The 26,362-nt window shown below is 40.0% G+C and overlaps 2 protein-coding genes and 1 pseudogene across 2 annotated transcripts; 2 read left to right on the forward strand and 1 right to left on the reverse strand.

The window, feature by feature from the left end:
* Positions 1–7,747: 7,747 nt before the first annotated feature.
* On the forward strand, positions 7,748–9,079 carry LOC121999795 (annotated as a pseudogene).
* A 4,752-nt stretch (positions 9,080–13,831) lies between these two features.
* Positions 13,832–15,622, forward strand: LOC122002973 (cytochrome P450 716B1-like). Its single transcript, XM_042558382.1, has 4 exons — positions 13,832–14,344; positions 14,521–14,962; positions 15,040–15,227; positions 15,323–15,622. The coding sequence occupies exons 1-4, from the start codon at positions 13,844–13,846 to the stop codon at positions 15,620–15,622; spliced, it is 1,431 nt and encodes a 476-aa protein (XP_042414316.1). The 5' UTR covers positions 13,832–13,843.
* An 86-nt stretch (positions 15,623–15,708) lies between these two features.
* Positions 15,709–26,362, reverse strand: LOC122002972 (zinc finger CCCH domain-containing protein 4-like). The gene is made up of 13 exons (XM_042558381.1): positions 26,122–26,362; positions 25,544–25,730; positions 25,055–25,228; positions 24,558–24,708; positions 20,963–21,271; positions 20,061–20,207; positions 19,804–19,984; positions 19,082–19,548; positions 17,866–18,010; positions 17,532–17,794; positions 17,256–17,441; positions 16,254–16,757; positions 15,709–16,019 (listed from the first exon to the last, which is right to left on the reverse strand). Exons 1-13 carry the CDS (start codon positions 26,267–26,269, stop codon positions 15,807–15,809), a joined length of 3,075 nt encoding a protein of 1,024 aa, XP_042414315.1. The 5' UTR covers positions 26,270–26,362; the 3' UTR covers positions 15,709–15,806.

Genomic DNA, 26,362 nt, shown 5'->3' on the forward strand with positions numbered 1-26,362 from the left:
GCATGAGGAGTGTTTCTTATGAACTTTTTTGTATCCCCACCGTTCGGCCAAACTTATTTCTGCTGTAACTTTTTTGGTTAGCCCTGTGCTTAATAGATAATCTTTTCCTTTCCTTCAACTTTTGTTTTGGCAAGAAATTTCTTTCGTCACGTTCAAGTGTTCTTTAAAACCCCTCCGCTCAGCTTCATACTCTAATACGGACTCAAGCCGATTGTTTTCAGAAAATGTCTTTTCCCAATGCGCCTGCATAGCCGCTCGGCGTGCGAACATCGCACGTTCACGTGCTCCCACCTTTAATTCTTATTAACCATCTTTTGCTTTGCACCTTACCTCAAAGAGGTTTTCCATATATTCTTGCTAAGCGAGCCGCTCGGCTGTATGTTGGCCTTCAAGCACAGGCTCTGTCGTCGGTCGGCTCTTACCGCCGGAATGTATCACTTGGATGGACATCCGCTCGGACGTTTATAGACGTCGGCTCGTCTCTCGATATTTAATGTCGGAGCTCGACGGTCTTCCGCTCGGACGTTTATAGACGCCGGCTCGTCTCTCGATATTTAACGTCGGAGCTCGACGGTCTCCCGCCCGGACGTTTATAGACGCCGGTTCGTCTCTCGATATTTAACGTCGGAGCTCGACGGTCTTCCACTCGGACGTTTATAGACGCCAGCTCGTCTCTCGATATTTAACGTCGGAGCTCAACGGTCTTCCGCGCGCTCGGATGTTTATAGACGCCGGCTCGTCTCTCGATATTTAACGTCGGAGCTCGACGGTCTTCCGCTCGGATGTTTATAGACGCCGGCTCGTCTCTCGATATTTAACGTCGGAGCTCGACGGTCTTCCGCTCGGATGTTTATAGACGTCGGCTCGTCTCTCGATATTTAACGTCGGAGCTCGACGGTCTTCCGCTCGGACGTTTATAGACGCCGGCTCGTCTCTCGATATTTAACGTCGGAGCTCGACGGTCTTCCGCTCGGATGTTTATAGACGCCGGCTCGTCTCTCGATATTTAACGTCAGAGTTTGACGGTCTTCCGCTGGGACGTTTATAGACGCCGGCTCGTCTCTCGATATTTAACGTCGGAGCTTGACGGTCTTCCGCTCGGACGTTTATAGACGTCGGCTCGTCTCTCGATATTTAACGTCGGAGCTCGACGGTCTTCTGCTCGGATGTTTATAGACGCCGGCTCGTCTCTCGATATTTAACGTCGGAGCTCGACGGTTTTTCGCTCGGATGTTTATAGATGCCGGCTCGTCTCTCGATATTTAACGTCGGAGCTCGACGGTCTTCCGCTCGGACGTTTATAGACGCCGGCTCGTCTCTCGATATTTAACGTCGGGGCTCGACGGTCTTCCGCTCGGATGTTTATAGACGCCGGCTCGTCTCTCGATATTTAACGTCGGAGCTCGACGGCCTTTACGGCTAACTACGATACTGCCGATCGGCGGAACCCTTGGTCATCCTTTGAATTAATTTTGCTTCCTGTATTACAAGGACACGGGCGATCGAAATGTGTATAAATTTACATTTAGCATACCTTTCCCCCAGCTCGGATATCGTACCTCCGGCCGAATGGCTCGGGGTCTTCTTCGTCGAGCGCTTGGCTCGGATACTATACCTCCGGCCGAATGGCTCGGGGCCTTCGTTCTCGAGCGCTCGGCTCGGATACTATACCTCCGGCCGAACGGCTCGGGGGCCTTCGTCCTCGAGCACTTGGCTCGGATACTATACCTCCGGCCGAACGGCTCGGGGCCTTTGTTCTCGAGCGCTTGGCTCGGATACTATACCTTCGGCCGAACGGCTCGGGGCCTTCGTTCTCGAGCACTTGGCTCGGATACTGTACCTCCGGCCAAACGGCTCGGGGCCTTCGTTCTCGAGCGCTTGGCTCGGATACTATACCTCCGGCCGAACGGCTCGGGGGCCTTCGTCCTCGAGCGCTTGGCTCGGATACTATACCTCCGGCCAAACAGCTCGGCGCCTTCGTTCTCGAGCGCTTGGCTCGGATACTATACCTCCGGCCGAACGGCTCGGGGCCTTCGTTCTCGAGCGCTCGGCTCAGATACTATACCTCCGGCCGAACGGCTCGGGGGCCTTCGTCCTCGAGCGCTTGGCTCGGATACTATACCTCCGGCCGAACGGCTCGGGGCCTTCGTTCGGAAAATTATGATGAATTCTATGCTAGAAAGAAACTACATCTGAAAAACTAACCTGTCGATCAGCATAAGATCTAACGCAATTTCTCAACTCCCGAATACCCGTGGAGTGAGGTGGATACAATGTACTCGTCGAAATTTATCAAGGCCAGGAGGATGGCGAAACTTCTCGGTCGGTCCTCCATGGCCGCTCGGCCTACCAGAGGTGGAGGCGGCCTGCTACTTTATCCTTTTACTTGAGTCTTATGCTCCCATTGCTCCACGAGCCTTCGTCATCTAGCGCCTGGCTAGGATACTATACCTCCAGCCGAACGCCCCGAGGCCTTCTTCATCGAGCCAAAAGCGCTTGGCTCAGATCTTATACACCATGAAGATAGGCCGCTCGGCCGATAATGTCAATTGCGCACATTATAACATTTGGTCTTCTGCATTTCAAATATACAACCAAACGGAAAATATACAGCACATATTCTATTGGTGCACCTCTCGCCCTGCCCCGGACAGGCTGGAGATAATTTGCGCTTCATGGTGGATCCAAGTGCCAATCCATCTTCATCCGCTCGGCGGCTCGTCCACCCAACTTCCTTGTATGCGGTCGATTCATCGCCTGACATCAAACTCCCGCTCTTGAGGTTCTAGAAGGAGGGGTTTGCTATAAGTTGAATTCGGGAGATGAAGTATCTGCTTTTGAGGGAAATGGGACTGTGGCAGTCGGTGCTTCCGCTCGGGAGAAGCGTCCGCTCGGAGGGCCTTGCCTTTTCTATTGTCCCGTATTGATATTTCATCTAAAGAAGATCCCCGATTGCGATTCACTGCTACAGCATCAGGAGGCGTCCGGAATAGGGCCCGACGGAATAGAACGGTAGCCGGTGGTGTTTCCGCTCGGCCACCAGACGCTGACGTTGCTTGCTTATCCGGCCGCTCGGCTGTTACTTTCTGTTTTTGCTCCACAAGCTTGGCGGCCCTTATTTCGATCAAAGCGTCAAGTTTTTCCGTCGAAAGCGTCACCGTGTGTTATCGTCTAGCCTCGTCCATTGTTTCCGTTCGGATGCAGGAGCGTTCCCACAGACGGCGCCAAATTGATCCTGTCCGAACGCTGACTCAACGGACGCTGGGCACGTGGCGCTCTCCTAGTCGATGACGTGGGCCTCCAGCTAGTCGTACGAAGTTCCGGTGAACCTGCACAGAAGTCGGGCCGGGAAGGGGTTCCCGGCGGCGACCCTCCGACGCTCAAGTCAGGCAAGCAAGCAACAAAGCAGCGGCTCCAAAAATCGTAGAATGCGTACCTCCGGCGAAGTCTGCGGCTCTTTATATAGAGCGGTGAAAGAGCCTCTACACGCCCACCGAGGCACGTACGTGTCCGCAGCCCATACCCCGGTATGTGTTTGTCAGAGAGCTTACCTGACGTCATACCGCTACAGTCCAACCATGTCTTCGATGGGACAACAGAACACCTCGTTGTCAGACTTGGAGTATGGCCTAGCCATAGGACTTGACGGCTGTCAGAAGATGTTCCTGTGCTTCTTTACCCACCACCGACCGGGACGTCCGTCCGGCCGGGACGTCCGTCTGGCCGGCTGGACGAAAAGCATCGTCCGGACGGCCCTCATCCCCTGCGCCGGCCGGGCGGCACGCCCATCACGTCCCGCCTGTCATTTGCATTGATATGCTGGGGAGACTTCCGGGCGGGTGCTACGTAAGGACTGTTAGCAGTATGTCACCTTCTCTTAGGCCTTCCGCTTGGCTCTTAGCTATTGTTTCATTGAGCGTCGGAACCCCGATCCCTGTCAGGGCGCCTTTTACTATCAGATGTTTACTGGCAGACCGATCGGCTTGCCCTTTTCTCATGGGTCCGGTCGGCTCACCATTCTTCGACGGACCACCTGGCCTTTTGACCTCCACGTGACGTTGACCCCTCGTTAGGGGGTCCCGGGCTCTTACCACCGGATCAAATATTAATTACCTTTGCAATCTGTTCATCATTCTTTTTCTTCATTTTTGTTTTTTTCACCCCTGGAGGTCGTTTAATAGAATTACCACCGCTATCTGAATCAGTAATATTAAGATCAAAAGCAGACACACAAGGAGATGAGGTGTATGAAATGCTTCCTCGGAGAATTGTTGTTTGGATGAACCAGCATTAGCATTTTGTTGTCGCAATTTCATGGATGCAGTATTCATAGTGTCAGTGCCAAATTTTTCAATATATTTGAGAATATTCCAGACATGATCAAATTTGAAACCCTTTGTGTATTTTGGGTCTACTTCAAATAACATTTTGGCACGAGTTAACTGTAAGAAAATAATTGAACATCAATTATGAAGATAATAATATGTATTAATAAATTTAGACTTAGATTTTAAAATTTAGATAGTCTAAAATAAATATGAGCATAGTAACTTACAATATCTTGTTCCGATGCTCCACTAGGATTCAGATGTTCGATTTGTCGAATGCAACCTTTCATTTTGGATACTGAACTTAGCATAAGAAGCATTCTTTTTTGCAAAGATCTTGGCGGTAAATTTGGATCTGCATGAAACTCTTTCTCAACTCTTGCCCAGAATTGATCCTTCGATTGGTTGATCCCAATGATTGGATTTTGTGAAAATATGAAGGTAAACATAACATAAGTGTTTATCTTCTTCAAATGAGTATGAAGCTTGTTGGGGGGTTGCAATCATTTTAGTAGAAGAGAAACTCTCACAAAAATTATTGGCATACAATGTGTTATACCAATATCTGGTAAACCATTATATAGTGAAAAAATGTGAATATAAAATTATGCAAATTTTGATTCAGTGTCATGTCACGTCGTCTGCCAAACTTGTCCTGATGTTGTCATTGTTGTGTCACGTCATTGTTGGAGTTGCAAGGTTGCAAACATAGTCTCATATTGGAAACACATGGGAAAGATCATGGGTTTATAAGAGAAAAGATATCTCCATTGGCATGAGGCCTTTTGGGTAGAGCCCAAGAGTAAAACCATGAGGGCTTAAGGCCTAAAGTGGACAATATCATGTCATTGTGGAGATATCTAAATTCTTTTCGATCCTACAGTTGGTATCAGAGCCCGGACTGCCAGAAGGTTTAACCGTCGACTGTGCACAAGAGCTATGGTCTGATTGAGCCATGTGGGTACAATATTGATCTCAAACAAAGAAAGTGAGGGCTCCTATGTTCGGATCAAGAGGACCAGACACCAGGCAGGAAGTCCTAGTTGCGACTAGGCAAGGAAGTCCTAGTAGGTCGGGTGGACCGAGGGGCAGGAAGACTTGGTGGGTCGAGAATCGGACGTGGGAAGCCTATGGTCCTTTGTTTGAGGGGGGGATTGTTGGAGTTGCAAGGTTGCAAACATAGTCTCATATTAGAAACACATGGGAAAGATCATGGGTTTATAAGAGAAAAGATATCTCCATTGGCATGAGACCTTTTGGGTAGAGCCCAAGAGTAAAACCATGAGGGCTTAAGGCCTAAAGTGGACAATATCATGTCATTGTGGAGATATCTAAATTCTTTTCGATCCTACAGTCATCTATGCATATTTGTCCAAATGTGTTCATTGTTAGGTCACGTCATCTGGGCACACAAAAATGTGTGTTCAATGCCCGGTCACGTCGCCTGCCAAACTTGTCCCGATGTTGTCATTGTTGTGTCACGTCATCTGTGCATATTTGTCCAATGTGTTCATTGTTAGGTCACATTATCTGGGCACACAAAAATGTGTGTTCAATGCCCGGTCACGTCGCCTGCTAAACTTGTCCCGATGTTGTCATTGTTGTGTCATGTCATCTGTGCATATTTGTCCAAATGTGTTCACTGTTAGGTCATGTCATCTGGGCACACAAAAATATGTGTTCAATTCCCGGTCACGTCGCCTGCCAAACTTGTCCTGATTGTTAGGGTTGCAAGGTTGCAAACATAGTCCCATATTGGAAACACATGGGAAAGATCATGAGTTTATAAGAGAAAAGATATCTCCATTGGCATGAGGCCTTTTGGGGAGAGCCCAAGAGCAAAACCATGAGGGTCTAGGCCCAAAATGGACAATATCATGCTATTGTGGAGATATCTAAATTCTTTTCGATCCTACAATTGGTATCAGATCCCTGACTGCCAGAAGGTTTAACCGCCGACTGTGCACAAGAGCTATGGTCTGATTGAACCATGTGGGTACAATATTGACCTCAAACAAAGAAAGTGGGGGCTCCTATGTTCGGATCAAGATGACCAGACACCAGGCAAAAAGTCCTAGTTGCGGCTAGGCAAGGAAGTCCTAGTAGGTCGGGTGGACCGAGGGGCAGGAAGTCCTAGTTGCGGCTAGGCAAGGAAGTCCTAGTAGGTCGGGTGGACCGAGGGGCAGGAAGACCTGGTGGGTCGAGGATCAGACGTGGGAAGCCTATGGTCCTTTGTTTGAGGGGGGGATTGTTGGGGTTGCAAGGTTGCAAACATAGTCCCATATTGGAAACACATGGGAAAGATCATGCGTTTATAAGAGAAAAGATATCTCCATTGGCATAAGGCCTTTTGGGGAGAGCCCAAGAGCAAAACCATGAGGGTCTAGGCCCAAAGTGGACAATATCATGCTATTGTGGATAAGGGTGGCAATTCGGTTCGGGTTCAGGTTGACGGGTTCAGGTTGGCAGGTTGGCGGGTTGGAAAATGACAACCTGAACCCGACCTGATTATGAATTCGGGTCAAACTATTCAACCTGAACCTGATATGTTTATTTTCACTTGACCCGAACCCGACCCGTTTAACCCGTTTGACCCGTTTAACCTGTTTGACCCATTTGACCCGTTTGACCCGAACATGACCTGAATTCAATAAAGAAATTTTGTATATTAAATTAAAAATTAAAAATAACATTTATCTACGTAAATTGAAAATCCATATCATAAATGATAAATCATAGAAACATTGCTATCAATAGCACATCTCTATATTTAGGATTTTTAGCTTTTTTAAATTTGTAATTTTAGTTTAAATTTATAATTATAAACGGGTTCGCGGGTTATAATTGGGTCATTTCAGGTTGACCCGAACCCGACCTGTTTATTAATTGGGTCAATTGGGTCGACCCGATTTCGACCCGAACCTGAAACTACCCAACTCTAACCTAATTTTTTCGTGTTCGGTTCGGGTCGTGTTTTCGTGTCGGGTCAAAAATTGCCACCCCTAATTGTGGAGATATCTAAATTCTTTTCGATCCTACACTGATGTTGTCATTGTTGTGTCACGTCATCTGTGATATTTGTCCAAATGTGTTCATTGTTAGGTCACGTCATCTGGGCACACAAAATTGTGTGTTTAATGCCCGGTCACGTCGCCTGCCAAACTTGTCCTGATGTTGTCATTGTTGTGTCACGTCATCTGTGCATATTTGTCCAAATGTGTTCATTGTTAGGTCACATCATCTGGGCACACAAAAATGTGTTTTCAATGCCCGGTCATGTCGCCTGCTAAACTTGTCTCGATGTTGTCATTGTTGTGTCACGTCATCTGTGCATATTTGTCCAAATGTGTTTATAACATACATTATAAATACATACCCCATAAGCAACATGTACATCATCCATTCAATTATCTCAGAAAATGGATAACAATATTGAAGGTTCATCAAATTTATCATCTTCAAGCTCTGATGATGATAACTATGCAGAAAGTTTTAGTGCAAGGCAACAACTGATCGCTCAGGTGATTTCTACCAATAATCAAATTGTCTTAAATTATCTCAATGAAGGAAGCAACAAAAGAAGGCATCGAGGCTCAATTCCTGGTCATAAGATGATCAATCGTAATCGTGAAGCTGCTGATCGTAATCTATTCAATGAGTATTTCGCCGAAAATGCATTGTATAATGATGCAATGTTTCGAAGAAGATTCAGAATGTGACGGAATTTATTTATGCGTATCTGTGATGCTGTTACTAATCATGACAAATATTTTATACAGAGAAGAGATGGGCTTGGAAGACTTGGTTTGTCAAGCTTGCAAAAAATAACAGCTGCATTTCGGATATTAGCATACGGTGTACCAGCAGATGCTACTGATGAGTACATTAAAATAGGGGAATCAACTGCTATTGAAAGTGTGAAACGATTTTGTCGTGCCGTTATTGAAGTTTTTGGAGGGCAGTACCTACGATCTCCAAATGCTCACGATGTTGCTAGGCTACTTCATATTGGTGAGCTACAAGGTTTTCCAGGTATGTTAGGTAGCCTAGATTGCATGCATTGGAGATGGCAAAATTGTCCATCAGCTTGGGCAGGACAATATTCTGGTCGTAGTGGAAAGCCAACAATTATTCTAGAAGTTGTAGCCGATTATGATCTGTGGATTTGGCATGCGTATTTTGGGTTGCCAGGATCGAACAATGATATTAATGTACTTGAGTCTTCTCATCTTTTTGCTAATCTTGCTGCAGGTATTACAATTCCTGCTCATTATGTCATTCAAGGAAAAGAGTACAATATGAGTTACTATTTAGCTGATGGTATATATCCAAAATGGTCAACACTTGTTCAAACAATTCATGCTCCACAAGGTCGAAAGAATAAATTATTTGCAATGAAGCAAGAAGCGTGTAGAAAGGATGTTGAGCGAGCATTTTGCGTGCTCCAATCACGCTTTACAATTGTTGCAGGACCTTCACATTTTTGGCAGAAAAATATTTTACATGATATACTGACATCATGTATTTTTATGCATAATATGATAATTGAATATGAACGTGATTTAAATGCACCAATCGTGGAACACTTTGAGGTGCCGACTCCAGATGTTGAGCCCGCAGGAGATGATGGTACTCGATTTGAAGAGTTTCTAGCTCGATATAGACAAATCAAAGACAAAGAAGCTCATATTACCCTTCGAAATGCATTAATTGAGCATTTATGGGAACAATATAGTAATTCTGAAAGTTAAAGTCTTGTAATATTGTATTTTCAATTAAGTATCCTTGTTTGTTTTAAATATAAAATAGTAAAATATTTTATCCTAATTGTGTGTGATTTTATAATATTTTTAAAATATATTTATGCCTAGTAATTATATAATCAAATTAAAAATAAAAATTATATATATATATATATATATATATATTAATTAGTTGGATACTAAATTTTAAAAAATTTAAAATATCAAATATTAAGAAGTATTCATTTTAAATATAATAATTATCATATAAAAAATTAATAAGAATTATAGAATATTCCAAAGAATATTCTTTTTTGGTGTGATATGGTGATGATGGGTTAGAGTTGAAATAGTATTTGGTGTTGAAATAGTACCATTTTGGTGTGAAAATTACACCAAATTTAATGATGTGCATTGGAGATGGTCTCAGGTCACCTTTTTGGAGAATTTTAGAGATTAACAATGACCTTATAAATTAGTTATTTGATAAAAAATTATAAGAAAATATAACGAAATATTATTTGAATTAATAAATAAATTTATGCATAGATTATTTATAAATTTTAAAAGATTGAGTTTATTTATTTTATATATTTTTTATTATTAAACAAATTATCGAATTAAATATTAAACTTATTTATGAAAATTCAATTTATTTGATTTAAAAGTTCAGAATGAGACGGGATCACTTATCAGAAAAGATAATTGGTGAAAGGATAACTTTCACATGTTAAATAGGTAAAGATCATTATCCCCATCAATATAAATATTGGACTTCTAACATTTATGGATCAAAAATCCTTTCCCTGTTTAACTCAATTCTAACACATATTTTTGACCAAAATATTTTCCATTCAAATATCTTGATCAAACTAAACCTAATATTATAATTACATAAATATCAAAATTTTAATTAATAAAACTTATAATATTCTCTATTTTTTATTTTTAAGACTTTTCTTTTTCTATTTTTCAAAATTTCTATATCTTTTTTTTTTTTACAACTCAACTCCTGGTAACACTAATGGTCTATGTAAGGGATCGGTGGATTGCTTGCTCCTACTCCACAACGTGTCCTTGAGGTGGACGAACCATTGATCTTTCGATGGATCAATCCTCGACAATCTCCGACTAGAACTTTCTCCTTCTCGGTGGAGCAAACCTCTCACAAAGGATCTCTTCCTCTTTACAATGAGTCAATGACGAAGTTTAGGTTTGAGAGGAAAAGAGTAAATTTGGAAGTTTTGGACAAAGACTAGGAGTTATTCAATAAGTATGGGTAACCTCCTTCAAGCCCCAAAGTTTCCTATAAATAAGATAAGAGAGTTGATCGACATATCAACTCACCTCGACACCAGTCGACTAGCAAAACTATCAGTCAACTAGTGCTACCGTTGGAGGTAGCCAACAACTACTTCGCAGCACCAACGGTTTGCCAACGGTCATTTATCAATCGACTGGTAAAACTACCAGTCGACTGGTAGCTGCTGGCTGAGCGAACAGAATGTTTCTGTTCACTCCCAATCAACTGCACCAGTCGACTGGTCCATACACACTCACACTCATCCTTGTTGGGGTTGCAAGGTTACAAACATAGTCCCATATTGAAAACACATGGAAAAGATCATGGGTTTATAAGAGAAAGATATCTCCATTGGCATGAGGCCTTTTGGGGAGAGCCCAAGAGCAAAGTCATGAGGGTCTAGGCCCAAAGTGGACAATATCATGCTATTGTGGAGATATCTAAATTCTTTTCGATCCAACAATTGGTATCAGAGCCCGGACTGCCAGAAGGTTTAACCGCCGACTGTGCACAAGAGCTATGGTCTGATTGAACCATGTGAGTACAATATTGACCTCGAACAAAGAAAGTAGGGGCTCCTATGTTCGGATCAAGAGGACCAGACACTAGGCAGGAAGTCCTAGTAGGTCGGGTAGACCGAGGGGCAGGAAGACCTGGTGGGTCAAGGATCGGACGTGGGAAGCCCATGGTCCTTTGTTTGAGGGGGGGATTGTTGGGGTTGCAAACATAGTCTCATATTGAAAACACATGGAAAAGATCATGGGTTTATAAGAGAAAGATATCTCCATTGGCATGAGGCCTTTTGGGGAGAGTCCAAGAGCAAAGTCATGAGGGTCTAGGCCCAAAGTGGACAATATCATGTTATTGTGGAGATATCTAAATTCTTTTCGATCCAACAATCCTCTCCGGAATCGCCCTTGAAGCCCTTTTCCTTTGGCCTTCGTCCCTCAAATGCACCCGATCCCGTGGCTCCTCTCCGTGTCATCCTTCACGTTGCCTTGAAGTCTGCTTCCCTCTGCTCCACTCCGTTGCTCCTCGTCCAGTGGTCCCTTGGATGTCTTCCGCATCATCCTTCACCGACTCAAGGATCTGAGCCCTAGGATGAGCTTCCCAAGCTTAGATGCACCAAGCTCCTCATGTATGTTTCACCAAGTCCTGTAAGACTCAAACACACATATCAAACATATATGAAAGTCTAACTTAAACTCTCTGACACACACATCAAAACAATGATCGTACCGATCAAGCTTGGGTCGATTGCACCAACAATATCTCCCTTTTTAATTTGTGGCAATATGTTTAAGTTAGGCACAAATAATAACATTAACAATTACAAGCAATATGTAAACATAAAGCATAAAGCCCAAGCTCCCCCTTAGCATATGCTCTCATCCTTAATTTTCAAGTTTTACACATACTATAGTATCAATGTGGGCATAAGAATACTCAAAATCAGCTCGTGAAAATGCTGGAAAGCAGTACCAGTCGACTGCCATCTGTGATGTCAACTTCAGAAATACATAAAAAATTTCAGAAAAAGTACTGTGTTAGAGATACTTTCAGAAATATCAGAAATAAAGGGGAAGTTTTCACTGTCACTTCAGAGATATGCTCGGCCCATTAAAGTACTGTGTCAGGGATACTTTACTGACACGTCTTTTCAGGAAAAGTTTTGAGATGTGTATCCACCTTGGGAAGTGTGCATGCACGCTACCGAAACTTTATATAAAGGGGGGGTCCAAGCATTGACGGACGTATACGATATTTTACTGTTGCGCTACAGTCTTTGTGTTGCTTCGCTTCTTTGCTTATTCGCCTGAGACTAACTTAAGCGTCGAAGAGACATCGTCAGGACCCCTTCCTTAGCTCGGCACTGACGCTGCTTGTGTTGCAGGACCGGAGCGCAGGAGATCAACGAGAACACCATATCCTCAGTATCCATCTCATCGATTTTCGGATATATTCATATTATGTATCATTAGGATTTTAAAACTATTTACAATTTCGTTTAGTTGTTGTTAAGATTTTTATTTTGAATTTAATTTATTCGGTTAAGATATTGAAATATAGGTGTTTAGCGATTTCTTGCGTGCCTTCTGTGAAAATAAACTATTATCATCATCATTTATTATAATATCCGGATTCAGCATGATTTGAATACTAATCAAAAGGACTTTCTTTGCCTTTTTATTAGAAATCCGACTATATTTATGTAAAAATTTTCTTCTGCTTTTATTGTATAAAACAGCTCCGAGGTTCGATAACCTCTATTTATTTTTTTCTTAGCAGTTATCTCCTTGTCTTACTCCTATTCTCTAAATACAATCAAACAATTATAAATAAGCAATTGAGAGGATGCTTAATTGTTGAAAGAGAATGGGAATGATAATAAGAATGGAAATAAAAATAAGAAAATAAGAAAATGAGAATAGAGGAGTTTTCATTCCTCCCCTTTTAATAAATAATGATTCATTTTTATATTTATATAGAGATTGAATCCGTGGGATCCATAATCAATTTCTCAAATCAAATATTAATTTTTCATTCTCCACTCTCATGTCATCCAACCAAACACCTCTTAGAATCTAGTTCGGATCCTCTGTCTTGAAATCATGTGTCCTCTCGTCCTCTTTCCGATCAAACGGTCATGATATTCTTGAGATATATGTAATATTTTTAAGATGTGATTTGATTGGTCTGATCAACAAGTGAACTGAGAGGACACATAATTTAGGGACAATAGATAAATTATATATATATATATATATATATATATATATAGAGGAGTGATCTCCTGCGCGCGCGTACAGTCCGCGACTGTGCGTGCGCAGGAGATTGCTCGGTTTTTTTTTATTTTTTTGATTTTTTAATATTTTAAATTTAAAAAATCAATTAAAAATTTTAACATTTCCTTATATAAATTTTTAATACCTTAATATATCCCCTCAACATATTACAATACTCAATAAATACTTAAATTAATTTTATTTTAATTTTTTTTAAACCAAACATTATAATCTAATTGGGAAGCCTAAACCCTAGAGGTAAAATCTAAAAAAAAATAACTTTAACACTCTAACCAAAGCCTGAACCCTATAAATAAACTCTTAAAAAATATTTTTTTTAAAAATTATTTTTTAATTCATAAATTAAAAAAACAATTAAAAAGAAAAAAAAGAAAAAACAGTTGTTATCCTGCACGGCGCGTACAATCGCACACTGTGACGTCGCACATGATAACAAAATTCTATATATATATATATATATATATATATATATATATATAAACCTATTTTGTTAATTTGACATCAAATATACAACTCTTCAATTAATCCGGCCTGCCAAAGACACACACTTGTCCTTCTTGTACATGGCATCTTGCATTCACTCATCATTTAGATTCCGCCGCCATTTTTAAAAGCTTCAACTCCTTCGTTGAGTCATTGGATCCTCGGAATTACACCCAAATCATGCCAGTCATCGTCTTCTTAACTCTCTTTTTCCTCGCCTGTCTTCCTCTTCTTGTGCTCAGGAAGAAGACAAGGAGGCCTCCCCACGAGAAGCCTCTTCCTCCGGGCTCGCTCGGCTTCCCTCTCGTCGGCCAGAGCTTCGGCCTCCTCCGAGCAATGAGAAGCAACACCGGCGAGCAATGGCTGAGACGAAGAAGCAACAAGTACGGGCCGATCTCCAAGCTCTCCCTCTTCGGCAGGAACACCGTCTTCCTCGCCGGCCCCGGAGCCCACAAGTTCGTCTTCACGAGCGACGCCCTGGCGCTGCAGCAGCCCAAATCGGCCACGGCGATCATCGGAAGCAGGAGCCTGCTGGAGATGATCGGCGAAGAGCACAGGCGCGTCAGGGGAGCACTCATGCAGTTCCTCAAGCCCGAAGTGCTGAGGAGGTACGTCGGCATGATCGACCACGAGGTCCAGCGTCACTTGCAGATGAACTGGCTTGGCAAGACCAACATCAAGGTATATGAAATGATATTATATATCCACTTTGAACTTAAATATTCATGATTTTATTCTTGGGCTCTATCTAAAAAGTCTCATATCAATAGAAATATGATACATCTTTTTAAACCTATGATCTTTTTTAAATCTTTTTAATGTGAAATTTTAATTGAATCCCAACAACGATGATGCAGGTGCATCCATTGACCAAGGGTCTCACATTCGACCTCATATGCTCGCTGGTCCTTGGGCTCGAGAGAGGGAAAATCCGAGAAGCTCTCGTCAAGGACTTCACCGAGATGTTGAGCGGGGTGTGGGCAGTGCCGATCAATCTACCCTTCACCAAATTTGGCAAAAGCTTGAGAGCCAGGCGAAGAGCTGCACAATTGATCTCAGGCATCGTCCGCCAGAAGAAGACCCTGCTAGAGCAGAGAAAGTGTTCCCCTGATCAAGATCTCATCACTTGTTTGCTCGGTCTAGGAGGCGATGGAAATTCAGAGCCCTTGACGGAGGAGGAGATCGTCGACAACACGGTCCTCGTCATGTTTGCCGGCCACGATACCTCGTCCACTCTCTTGACCTTCATCATCCGTCATCTTGCCAATGATCCAACCAACTATGACCTTGTTCTTCGCGGTAATTCAAACTGCTATAAAAGAAAAAGAACAATGCATGCCTATCTATTATGATTTCTCTTGCATTGTCGATGTCAGAGAATGAAGATATAGCGAAGGCCAAGGCTCCGAGCGAAGCTTTGACATGGGATGACGTTAACAAGCTGAAACACACATGGCGATTGGCGATGGAGGTGCTAAGGACGATTCCTCCTGTCTTTGGGAACTTCAGAAGGGCCCTGAAAGACATCGAATATGAAGGTTACATCATACCCAAAGGATGGCAGGTAGTTGAAGAGAGATCTTAACGGCTACTTTTGGCGGGAGAAGTTTACTTACATGGAACTTGTGTAAAATCTCATCCTTTTTTGACTATTTGAAGGTACTTTGGGCATCCAGCACCACGCAAATGGATGAGAATATCTTCGAGTCTCCGGAAAACTTTGATCCTTCGCGATTCGCAAATCCATCGTGCATTCCTCCTTACTCCTTTGTGGCGTTTGGCGGAGGAACAAGGATATGCCCCGGGAATGAGTTTGCAAGGATAGAAACCCTGGTTATGATGCATTATGTGGTCACAAGATTCAAGTGGAGATTGAGCTGCAAAGATAATGGTTTTGCGAGGATTCCTCTACCGACGCCTACCGATGGACTTCCAATTGATCTCGAGCCTAAGAATTGATCAAATGCATAGCAGGGTCTTATTATAACACTATATGATTATGTATGTGTCCATCCATTTCGATCCAAACAAACAAGAACATGGGGTGATCCGAGAATACTCTTAACAAGCACTGTTTTTATATAGATTTTGAGCATATATATAGATCCACACTGGTATATTTACAAAGTAAATAAAAACCTTTTCATTGTCGACATAAACCCTTCCGAAGCACAGTAGAATAATCCCCGAATTGGAGATCGGTCGGGGGATACAACTCGAAAACATAAGAAACAGGCACGCTGATGTGGTTGTTTATCCTTGTGTTCTTTGAGCCAGAAAACTTGCCGAAACTTAATTCGTCGAAGCAAAACGACTCGGTAAGAAAGAAAAAACACTCCCTTGCCAATTTCTCCACCTGAAAGAATCATGCTTCGTCATGAGCAGTAGAAAGATCAAAAATACGACTAGTGAATGAAATAATGATTCTCAACGACGAATAACGAGAACAAAACCATATACATGTTTCTCTAACAAGGTCAGGATGCTCAATATCATGTTAACTATTTCAAATGCTAGTTAAAATTTTGTGATGCAACTTCATGATTTTCTCCAAGAAGTGCACGATTGGGATTCAGAACGTCAGACATACCTGTAGCTGTGCGAATTTGACGTTGTTGATGGTTATAATTACCCGAATATCAAACAAAGTGTCGGCCAAAATTTTAACAGCGAGATGACGGAATAAATCTTGTAAAAGATGGTAATGCCTCGCCGCATCGTCCTCGATGTCAGCAAACCATAATATACACCTAACTTGCTCCCAAGGAATTGAAATTTCATTACTTTCCGTAAACACATACCAGGGTTCAGCTACATCACACAACACTGTGATCCCAAGCGATTCCTCAAATTCAGAGTATGAGCGATGTGTAGTGGCAATTATCTTGTTCGCATCATAAACTTGTGCAAGGTTAACCGAAAAAAATAGATCATTGTCATTCAAGACAAGAACATACTCGTAGGACATTGGAAGCAACTGCAAGAAGGAATCAGCAGAAGTAGTTGCATCTTCTTGTAAGCAGAAATTCAATGCTCTCCTACCACTACTGTTATAGTCGTGTAGGAAGAAACACGCATTTCCATTCCGACATCCCTGCACATTCACAGAATATTAAATATGCTATTGGAAAGGAAATTAAATTTAAATATAATCTCAAGAACCAAGGAGAATGTACCGAAATTAAAAAAAAAAAATCACCAAATATGATATCATTTCATAGAGATACGCAAAGAACATTACACATCATTTACTGTTGGTCAAATATCGCTCGAACTCGGTAAGAGAAGTGATCCAGATGAAACAGATTGCATCAACAATGCAGACAATGAATTCTAAGAATTTGGCATTGACAGAAAGGAGATGCTTCAACCAATGTATTTTCTTATTTGCTGATACTATATTAGGCAACTATGATACTGATCTTTATTGCTCGGTTTTTCAAGATAGACAAAAAGAGAAATAGAAAGAATATATAGCAGATATCAATTTCGATACTGTAAAAGAAATCATATCGTGATTCACTAATCATCTTTCTACATATTCAATGTCTTCCTATTGTACATAGCACCAAAAGCACTGGCGTGTAAGTACCTGAAATGTATGGAAAAACCTGCAAAGTGGCCTCTGGGACTGATATGAGTGAGAATAGTTACAAAGGTCTCCCTTGTTGCATGCTCCGATCGCGAAGAATTTACAAATAGCAGGCTCATTGGCTTGAGAAACAGTTGCGGTATTGGGTAGAAAACCAGATGTGTCTTCCACATATTGCATCCGCATCTGTTCGAACATGCTTGGATATGAGTGATAATGGTAGTCACTTTCTGGTTGCAAAGAAAATTAAAGGAAGAGGAGTTTTTCGATACATACTTCTTTAACAAGACTTTTCAGTTTCTCAGATACAGATGTGGCACCAAAATCATCAGGAGCAACATATGGTAAAGTGATACATTTTTGTCTAGTTGCGGTATCAAGGTTCCCGTCTTCCAGTGTTAGGGCATCCAAATCTGTTGCCAGCTCAGATTGCAAAATGCATGTGTGCTTGAATGTATATGGCTCAAAGTAACAGGGAATTTCAATTTTTGCAAGAAAGGCTGGCCTAAATCGATGCAGTATCTCGACAGTTTCTTCATCTGCAGAAAATGAATTCAGTTAAGGAAAATAAAGCAAAGCGAGCATCGATAGACTCTAGATATTTGCTCACAAATTTCAGAGAGAGTGTGCAGCGACGTCTGAATAAGGTTGTGAAATGAGCACCATTCCTCTTCTAGTTTAGAAAACAAGACTTCTGAATACGACGATTCATCAACATTAACAACGTGCTTTAGTCTTTCCAGACGGTGCTTGTCCTTAAAGAATCAGGGCAAACACAAAAGAGAAGTTTAAAATCACTGGCCTAATATTCGGTAAAAACACTACAAGAATGTATGCATATGCCATAAAGGATTTGTCACCTATTTACCATTCAAGAAGAGACCGATCAATTGCCTTTTGTTGTTTATCCAGTTAGGTTAACTCTAATAAATGAGATTTAGAACTCTAGTTAACAAAATTACTAAAGATGTATCCTTCGATAAGTTCAATGGAGAGTTAAGGTTAACGCAACTTAATGGTCAACATCATCTAGTGTGTCTCAACCATTTGAGGCCAGCTACATATATGGAATTCTTTCATTAAGCTCTATGCAAAACTTTATCGATAGTAATATTCAAATCAATTCAATCTTTTGATCAACATTTTTTTTCACTCTTACTTTAACTCCTTCCACATCGATAAATTAAACTGAATCATCTTTGAACAAGTTCATATCATCTCACCCAGTTTACCTTATTTTAAGACAAATAGAGATGAAGATATCAAGAATAGTATTATCAAGATGAAGATAATAATGGCAAACAAGATCGTGCATGATCATGGATACTAGTGTTAAAATTATTGAGAATAAAATAAATAATTTTCTAAAACTTTAAGTTTACACCAAGAGTCAATCATAAATTTATGTTTTTATATTAGAACTAAATGAGCTGTGCGGGAAATAGTTCCATGATGTTTGTTATTGGCAAACATATTCCGATAGGTGAATGTTTAAATAATTCAATGCTTAAATTGTGACTAAAATCATGATAAACTAAAACTTTTATCATAAACTAAACTAAAATAAAATAAAGAAATGTAAACTTAAATAAGAGAATCCTAAAGTTGGATGGACAAGAAAATATTGCAAGAGTTTTTGATATATTAATTTATTATACACAAGGAGATGTTGGTGAAGATATCGCCAATGTCATAGATAGTGAATGATTGAAATGGAGAAAGTTCTATAGTCCTGTAAAAATATCATGCATGTCTTCAGGTAAACAAGAAAACTTTATAAGATTGTGAGGGTCGATATATTTTTAAAATGGTTTTTAAATAAGAACCTTAAAAACCCGCTCCCAAAATTGAAAGGCACACAAATTTGCCATCAATGAAGCTTCCTTCTTTGCAATGGGCTTGCAGCTGCTACCATCGAAGAAATTGTCTATGTACTTTGGAAAAGAAGATAGGAAAATTGTCAGTAAAAAGAAAATCACAGATATTAAATAAACAACTAGTTCCCATACCAAATTTTGATTGCCGAAAGGATGATAAATCGGAGGTGGTTGGATGTCCATTAGGATACTGATAATGATTCCCTCACGAAGTATCCCAACCTGACAAAACTTCAATGCCAGCATTGAAGCATCAAAAGAAAGCGGAAAACTATCAAGTAAACGCCCATAGAATGTTGGCTCGTAGCGGCCTCTGCTAGAAAGAGGCTTTTCCAATGCGTTCATTTTGACTAGCAAACTAAGAGCATCCTCCACGATATCTTTCTCCGGAGGATCCAAAACTTTCTGCAATAAGACTGCCATATGGCAAAGGTCAAGTGTTAGGCCTCTAAAGCCCTCAGCAAAGCGTGTCAATTGTGGACACAAATGATGCTTATCGACATGAATGGCAACGGTAGCATAGGATAGATTACCCATGTCGCTTGTTACACTACGAGATTTCAAATCATCCTTGTTATAAAAAATAAGTATACAAGATTCGTTCTCGTCATTTTGAGTTCAAGTAGACTTATAAAACCAAACAAGCAAGTAAAATTAAATGTAAACTTCACCTTTGGGATCATTGATTGCTTTAGACTCTGAGCAGCAAACCATGAGCACCTGCTGCCTCAATGATAATCTCAATATTGCTGGATCTTCATGATCATTTAAACTATTATAGAATGATCTTGAGACTAACCGATATATTTCACCATCACAAGTTCGACCAGTTCGGCCCTTACGTTGCTCGGCCTGAAATTTCATTGAGCATGCATATCAGCAAGACATCTTACAACACTGAAAAGCCGATATAAAAATAACTAATCACCTGTGATTTAGACACCCAAACAAGCTTAGAGAAATCTGCTTTTCTGCCAGGATCCCAAAAAATTTGTAAAGATCGGCACGAATCAATTACATAAGCAACTCCAGGTATCGTGACTGATGATTCAGCAATATTTGTTGCTAGTATCACCTGTTCTTCAAATAAAGGAATAGAGAAGAACAAACTGCATTATTTTGGGAAGTAATTTTAGAAAAGTAATAAAGCTTCTTCCAAATAAATTAGCAGAACTTCCGAAGCATGTTAAAAAATGTACATGTAAGTCTTAAAATTATATGGCTTCGTGTTCATATCGTATGACACATTATGATTCGCATGTAAAATGATATGTTTTTATATATGAAACAAAATTTAAAAGGACCATGACAATTCGGTCAGTTTCAATATCATTCAAAAAGCCCAGTAAATAGTAATCCAACTAATCAAAAGTAATTTAACCCAGTAGTCACTATAGAAGTTTAAAAGGCAAAGATAATGAAATCTTAAAGTTAACAATGACAGACAAAAAAGAAAATTTTATCACGGTGTGACAAAATAACTGAGAAGAACAAGTCACAATGATATTCCAAATGACAACAACGGTGAAATAGGTAGGAACTTAGAAGGCATTTCATGTGCACAAAAATGTATTTTGGCCGGTTTTGTCAATGATATAGGAATAGTTCAAATACAAATAGTATAAAATTTCAATCTCCTATGAAAGATAAAAATAATTAAAATAACACTTTTCTTAGCTAAAACATACAAGGCCAGGTTGGTGTTAATGCTCTACCTCATTTATGATTCTCTGACGTTTGTATTAGCTTATAGTTAACTCAAAGAATTAACTGATCAAATGAGATAGCAAAAAAAAATTTAGAAACAACAATGTAACTACTATAGATTACCTTACGGTGAGATTGGCAGGCTTTCATTGCTAACAGTGCTTGCTTGGTGTCAATGCTTCGGTGAAGAATGTGTATTTTGAAGAGTAAACTAAGATGTCGTAAACGAACCCATTGCTGCTCCAGAGAATAATATGTTGGGAGGAATACCAATATACTTTTTTCAATGTCTGGTTCACTGTTATGAATATGCATCACTAACTTGTGAATAATTTCATGTAATTCAGGTTTAATATCAGCATCACCAGGGACCCATTCTGAACAGCATATTGATGACACCGAATCTAAATCCATGCCTAGATGCTCTGCAACCTGATCAGGATATCAAATTCAGTAATTATCTATATGATATAGAAAGTTGACAGATTTCTGTTACTAGAATCATGCAGCGGTAACAACATAAGCTTAATATATGTTCCAAATTGCAGACACAGGGAAAAAATGAGAGTAATATTTTATCATAACAAATACATAATACGGGAAAAATAGACATATTTGGGGAAATTTTCATTTCACCATCAGTATCAACTCTTTTTTCAAAATGCCTCGACTTTCAAAATTATAAAATATCCCAGAGTTCAACAAGAAAAATGCTGGATATATTTTGAAGAAATTTTCACTTCACCTTCCATAGGTTACCTCTTTTTCCAAACTGCCCTAAGACTTAATCCACAATTTTCCAAAGTTTTCAACCCCGAAACATTTCAACCTCAGTATCATCTTCTCATCCATCATGGAATCCTCCTCAACCACAATCATGATATTGGAACTAATATCAATCTTAATGGTTCCAATTAGGGGTGCAAAAGAATTGAACCCGTTCACGATTCATAATCAAAATTATCCAGAAATAGAACATATTGTTAGTATTAACCCTAGTATCAACTATGAGATGATTGTAAAGGGCTTCTTTTGTATCATATTTCATTATTAATAAAGGCAAAGTTGGTTATTATATTTACTTCAATTCAATGATAAATGAATAAGTATAATAATGTCCTAGAGTAGGAGGTTCTAATCTACAACATATCAATTGGATGAATTGATAGTGAGATATTGTAGATATACATAGAATACTACTCTTAATTATTTCTAATCAAGCATTAATATGCAAGGACAATATTAATGCGTTGAGACTAGCATGTAGGTCAATGGATGACTTCATCTCACAAGTCATGGATATGAGATATCAGGTTGACACATGAGTATATATTAGAGAATATATACTGAATGACCCGCCATGAGAATGTTTCATGGATCATTATATGAGTGTCATAAATATTCTCATGTGACTATTAGTATGAATAGTCCTTAGACCTGAAGTCACTACGGTTCCCTATATAAGAAGTTGCATACTTTGGTATCGATAAACGTCACCCATAACAGGGTGGACCATAAAGTCGATCCTGGGTATGCAATAAGTTATGCGGAGGGACGTGAGTGATGTAGATGGGATCTATCCCTTCCACATAACGGAAGTGATATCTGTGCGCCCCTTGATTAGTAGGACACAAGAATGCATGGGCATGCTTAAATGAGTCAATATGCGATATTGAGCTTATTTGATTGAATGTGTCTACTTAGAGATCAAGAAACACAAAGATTGATAAGAGGATGACACGATTATGCCTCATTAATCAATTTAAATATCAAGGATAGAAGGACTGAGTCATACAAGATAATAGCCACGAAAAGATTAAGTTGGATCTCCACATTCTCGTCACTTGGGTAGCAATGATGTCTTACTATATGACACTCATTGCTTATGTATCTAAATATTGATTTGGATACATTATCAATGTTACGAGAACCTATTGGGCTACGCACAAAGAACAAGTCAATGGAGATGGATTCATATAATGGATCATTAGATTAAATCTAATTCAAATTAGACTCATTGAGTTAGACTCAATTGGATCCAACTATTGGATTGAGTCCAATTTGAATTAGACTCATTGAGTCAATTGGATTGATGATTAATGAGTTTGACTCATTAAGTGATTTTATGAATTTGAATTCATGAAGAAAGAGGAGTGTACAACTTGAATTACTCATGCATTGGATGCATTGGATGAAGAGTGAACAATTTGAATTGCTCATGCATTGGATTCATTGGATGAAGATAAATATTAATGTCAATTAAGGCAATTGACATTAAGGCATGAGGCAATTTCATGAATCTATAAAAAGAGGTTTTTTGGATTTATTTGATGACGAGTTTTTGGTGTTCTTGCTCTTCTTCCTCCTCCTCTCTTTCACTTGACCGAAACTTCCAAGAAGGGTTGCTAGCACAACCTTTGGTTGTTTCATTCTCCACTTTGTGAGTTTGTGAGACAAACGAAACTTGTTTGGATACCATAGAGGCGCGACCACTTGATCGCGTTAAGATCCGCATCTAAAGAAACGTTGCTGTCGAGATTGCGAAGGGTATGCAACAAAGGTATAACTCCCTCTCATGTAAATCTTAGTATATGATTTCTTTTCGCATGGATCTTCTGAAGGAACTAGATGTTTTTCGCTGCGCTTACGCGTGTTTAGCGCCCTAATTCCTTACACATATTTGATAATTTTTTTGAGCTAAATTCCCATAATATTTTGTTCGATTGTTTACAAGTCAAACTTGAATCGAACTCTGATTATTTTTACACAATTTTAAATTTAATATGCAAAGTAAAGTCTGAATAATTCAAATCGAACTCAAATTCATATTTTATTTCAAACCAAGGTTGAGCCAAAAGTATATGTATTTTTGAGTTTCGAATCAAATTTGAATATCACATATATTTTTTGAGAATGAACTCAAATATCAATATTTTCATATTATTCGGCTCAATTCGGTTCGTTTGCACCCCTAGTTCCAATTATCTCCTTTGGCTATGCGAATTTGAAGTTCTTGTTGGCAACCATGGGAAGGACAACTATCCAAATCTCCAACTACAGATGAGAGAGATGTGATATTGTTAGTGTGATTACTATTGGTTGTGCCTCTAGTTTCATGAGGATGTCAAGTCAGTTGCACAAGACATTTGCTAACAACTGATTTTACCCAATAGAAACTGCTGCAGCAATGTTAGGCATGTCCAAAAGATATCTACTGATAGATTGATTGACCCTAGACAAGGAGTAACAATTTAAATTTTATGTGGGCTGGAAACACCAAATCCCATTCTTCGAAGCTTCCAGCCACCATAGGCCACGAGGATTAATCTTTTAGCAGAACAAACATGACATTTAGCTCTTTTATTTAGGTGGTAAAATCAAGAGGAAAGAAAAAGAACAAGCCCAAGTCATGCAATGAAATCAAGTAAATTGATAACTAATAGGTAAGCCGTGAGCCACACACCATAAATGGTATGATTCCTAGGGAAGTGAAATATCAAAGTTTGAGCCCCTTGTTTGAATATGTGAATTTGGCATCCTTAAGCAAGATCAGCCTATCAAACGATGTAGATCTTGTTACTTCTTCCCAATAAGGTATCAACAATTCAAAATTTTGCCAAGCAGTTAACCAGATCTAATCAAACAATGAAGATATAAGTCTTAAACTCACCATCAACATTCAACATCATATGAATGAGAACGAGCAGATTTAACTAACCTGATCGAGATAGAGAACCTTCCTCTGGAAGATGCTACTTTGTTGTGGCGCATTTGGTATTGCAATAACTTCCACTCTTTCACCCCTCCCAAGGTCTTTAAAATAATCCTTATATCTTGTAATATCAGCTGTGGCAGACATGAGAACAACCCTAGGCAAAATTGGAGCACCGTGAGTCTCTAGCTTGAAGGCAAATTCACATAACTAAAATAGGTCGTGTATTTTTCAGATAACATATCAGATGTCCCATGACTGTGTGACCATCTGCTTATGAAGAAACAATAGCATATAACTAGATATGGTTGTCTTGAGGCATTGAATTAGCACGGTGCAACTGTCACAGACCAAAGTAAGATCTGATCATGTTTCAACACACTTTATGAGTATAAACCTTGTGCCAAGCATCAAAAACCATGCAATGAAACAAAGACCACAATGAAGAATAAGAGCATTGACTAGGAAATTTGAGAAATGGGAAAACAGAACATGGTACCAACCTCATGTCATTGTTTTTCATCATAAGCAGTTTAACACAGGCAAGAAGAAGATCAGATTCTACTGATCGTTCGTGCACTTCATCAAGAATTATAACCTTATACTTTAGTGCAATTAATCCCTTATCACGCATTTGTTCCAGTACAACACCAGCAGTTTTGAAGACGATTTTTGATCTGTAACAGGATAGAAGGAAAAAAGTAAGCATCCTAAAGTTCAGAATCAACTTGAGAAGGAACATTCATCTTCATACTGTCCAATATCATAGACTCTACGAGATGGAGAACTTTAGGTGGAGCAGGCACACCAGAAGAGCAAAGATCAACAGAAGAGCAGTAACAGATGATACTAGCTAAATGCAATATGGAATTACTATCCTTGTCTTTCTCATCAACAATATACAATCTAACACTAAAAGAACAAAAGAAAAGAAATAGTAAAACAACTAAACAAAATATCATTTTCGATGGCACTTTTTAAGGAGCAAATACCGATTTGAGCCAAGGTCAGAGACATTTGAGTGCCCTATATGATATCCAACCTCCTGTCCAACTTCACAATTACGTGCTTTAGCTACCATTCCTGCTATTACAACAACAGCAAATCTTCTAGGTTGTGTGCACAATATCGGTTGAACATTTTCCTCGAGCAAGAATTGTGGCACTTGGGAGCTTTTACCTGTAACATAGTGGAATAACAATTTTTAAAAAATGATAATAAAGAGTCAAAGTACAACTTTACAAGATTGATAAAACAATACTTGTACAAAATAAATAAACAAAAAATGAATTCACCGAATTAAACTTTATTTTGCGATACACAACACCAAGCATTGCGTTATCTATGAACAAGTTCTTGGAAGTCAACTATTAAGCAATCAGTGATGATTATGAACTATCGGTGCACATGGATTTTTATGTCATCCAAAATCAAGACAGAGAAAAGAAAAGGAGCCATCTTTAGCATGAACCACGCAACATCAACAAAATGCAACTGGCAAAAAAGCACCAAAGAGGACTTCAAATGAAACCTAAGTCGAGGTACGATCAGCAAAGCATCTAGGTCATACCGCAACCGGTATCGCCGACGATGAGGGTCACTCGATTTTGCTGGACCTTAGCGACGATCTTCTCGCGGAGAGCCATGACGGGGAGTGGCGGACGGCCGCCGGCGGCAGGATTGGAGGAGGAGGAGGCTTCCCCCGGTGACTTCCCCATCTGACTTCGAGGCGAAGAATGCGGAGGAGACGGCGCTGTCGCCTCCACTTTCCTCTCGCCCTGCTTTTTGAAGTCTCGGACCGAGCGGAGCAG

Source organism: Zingiber officinale, chromosome 7A (assembly GCF_018446385.1).
Source record: "Zingiber officinale cultivar Zhangliang chromosome 7A, Zo_v1.1, whole genome shotgun sequence".
Classification (NCBI taxonomy): Eukaryota; Viridiplantae; Streptophyta; class Magnoliopsida; order Zingiberales; family Zingiberaceae; genus Zingiber; species Zingiber officinale.

Bases quoted from the DNA above. Each gene is read 5' to 3' on its own strand.
- LOC122002973 (XM_042558382.1), top strand. From the start codon at position 13,844: ATGCCAGTCATCGTCTTCTTAACTCTCTTTTTCCTCGCCTGTCTTCCT. The intron at 14,345-14,520 runs GTATATGAAATG...ACGATGATGCAG, and splicing joins TTGGCAAGACCAACATCAAG to GTGCATCCATTGACCAAGGG. The intron at 14,963-15,039 runs GTAATTCAAACT...TGTCGATGTCAG, and splicing joins CTATGACCTTGTTCTTCGCG to AGAATGAAGATATAGCGAAG.
- LOC122002972 (XM_042558381.1), bottom strand. From the start codon at position 26,269: ATGGGGAAGTCACCGGGGGAAGCCTCCTCCTCCTCCAATCCTGCCGCC. The intron at 20,208-20,962 runs GTAATCTATAGT...TTTGAAGAACAG, and splicing joins CCTGCCAATCTCACCGTAAG to GTGATACTAGCAACAAATAT. The intron at 19,549-19,803 runs GTGAAGTTTACA...GCCATATGGCAG, and splicing joins AGCAATCAATGATCCCAAAG to TCTTATTGCAGAAAGTTTTG.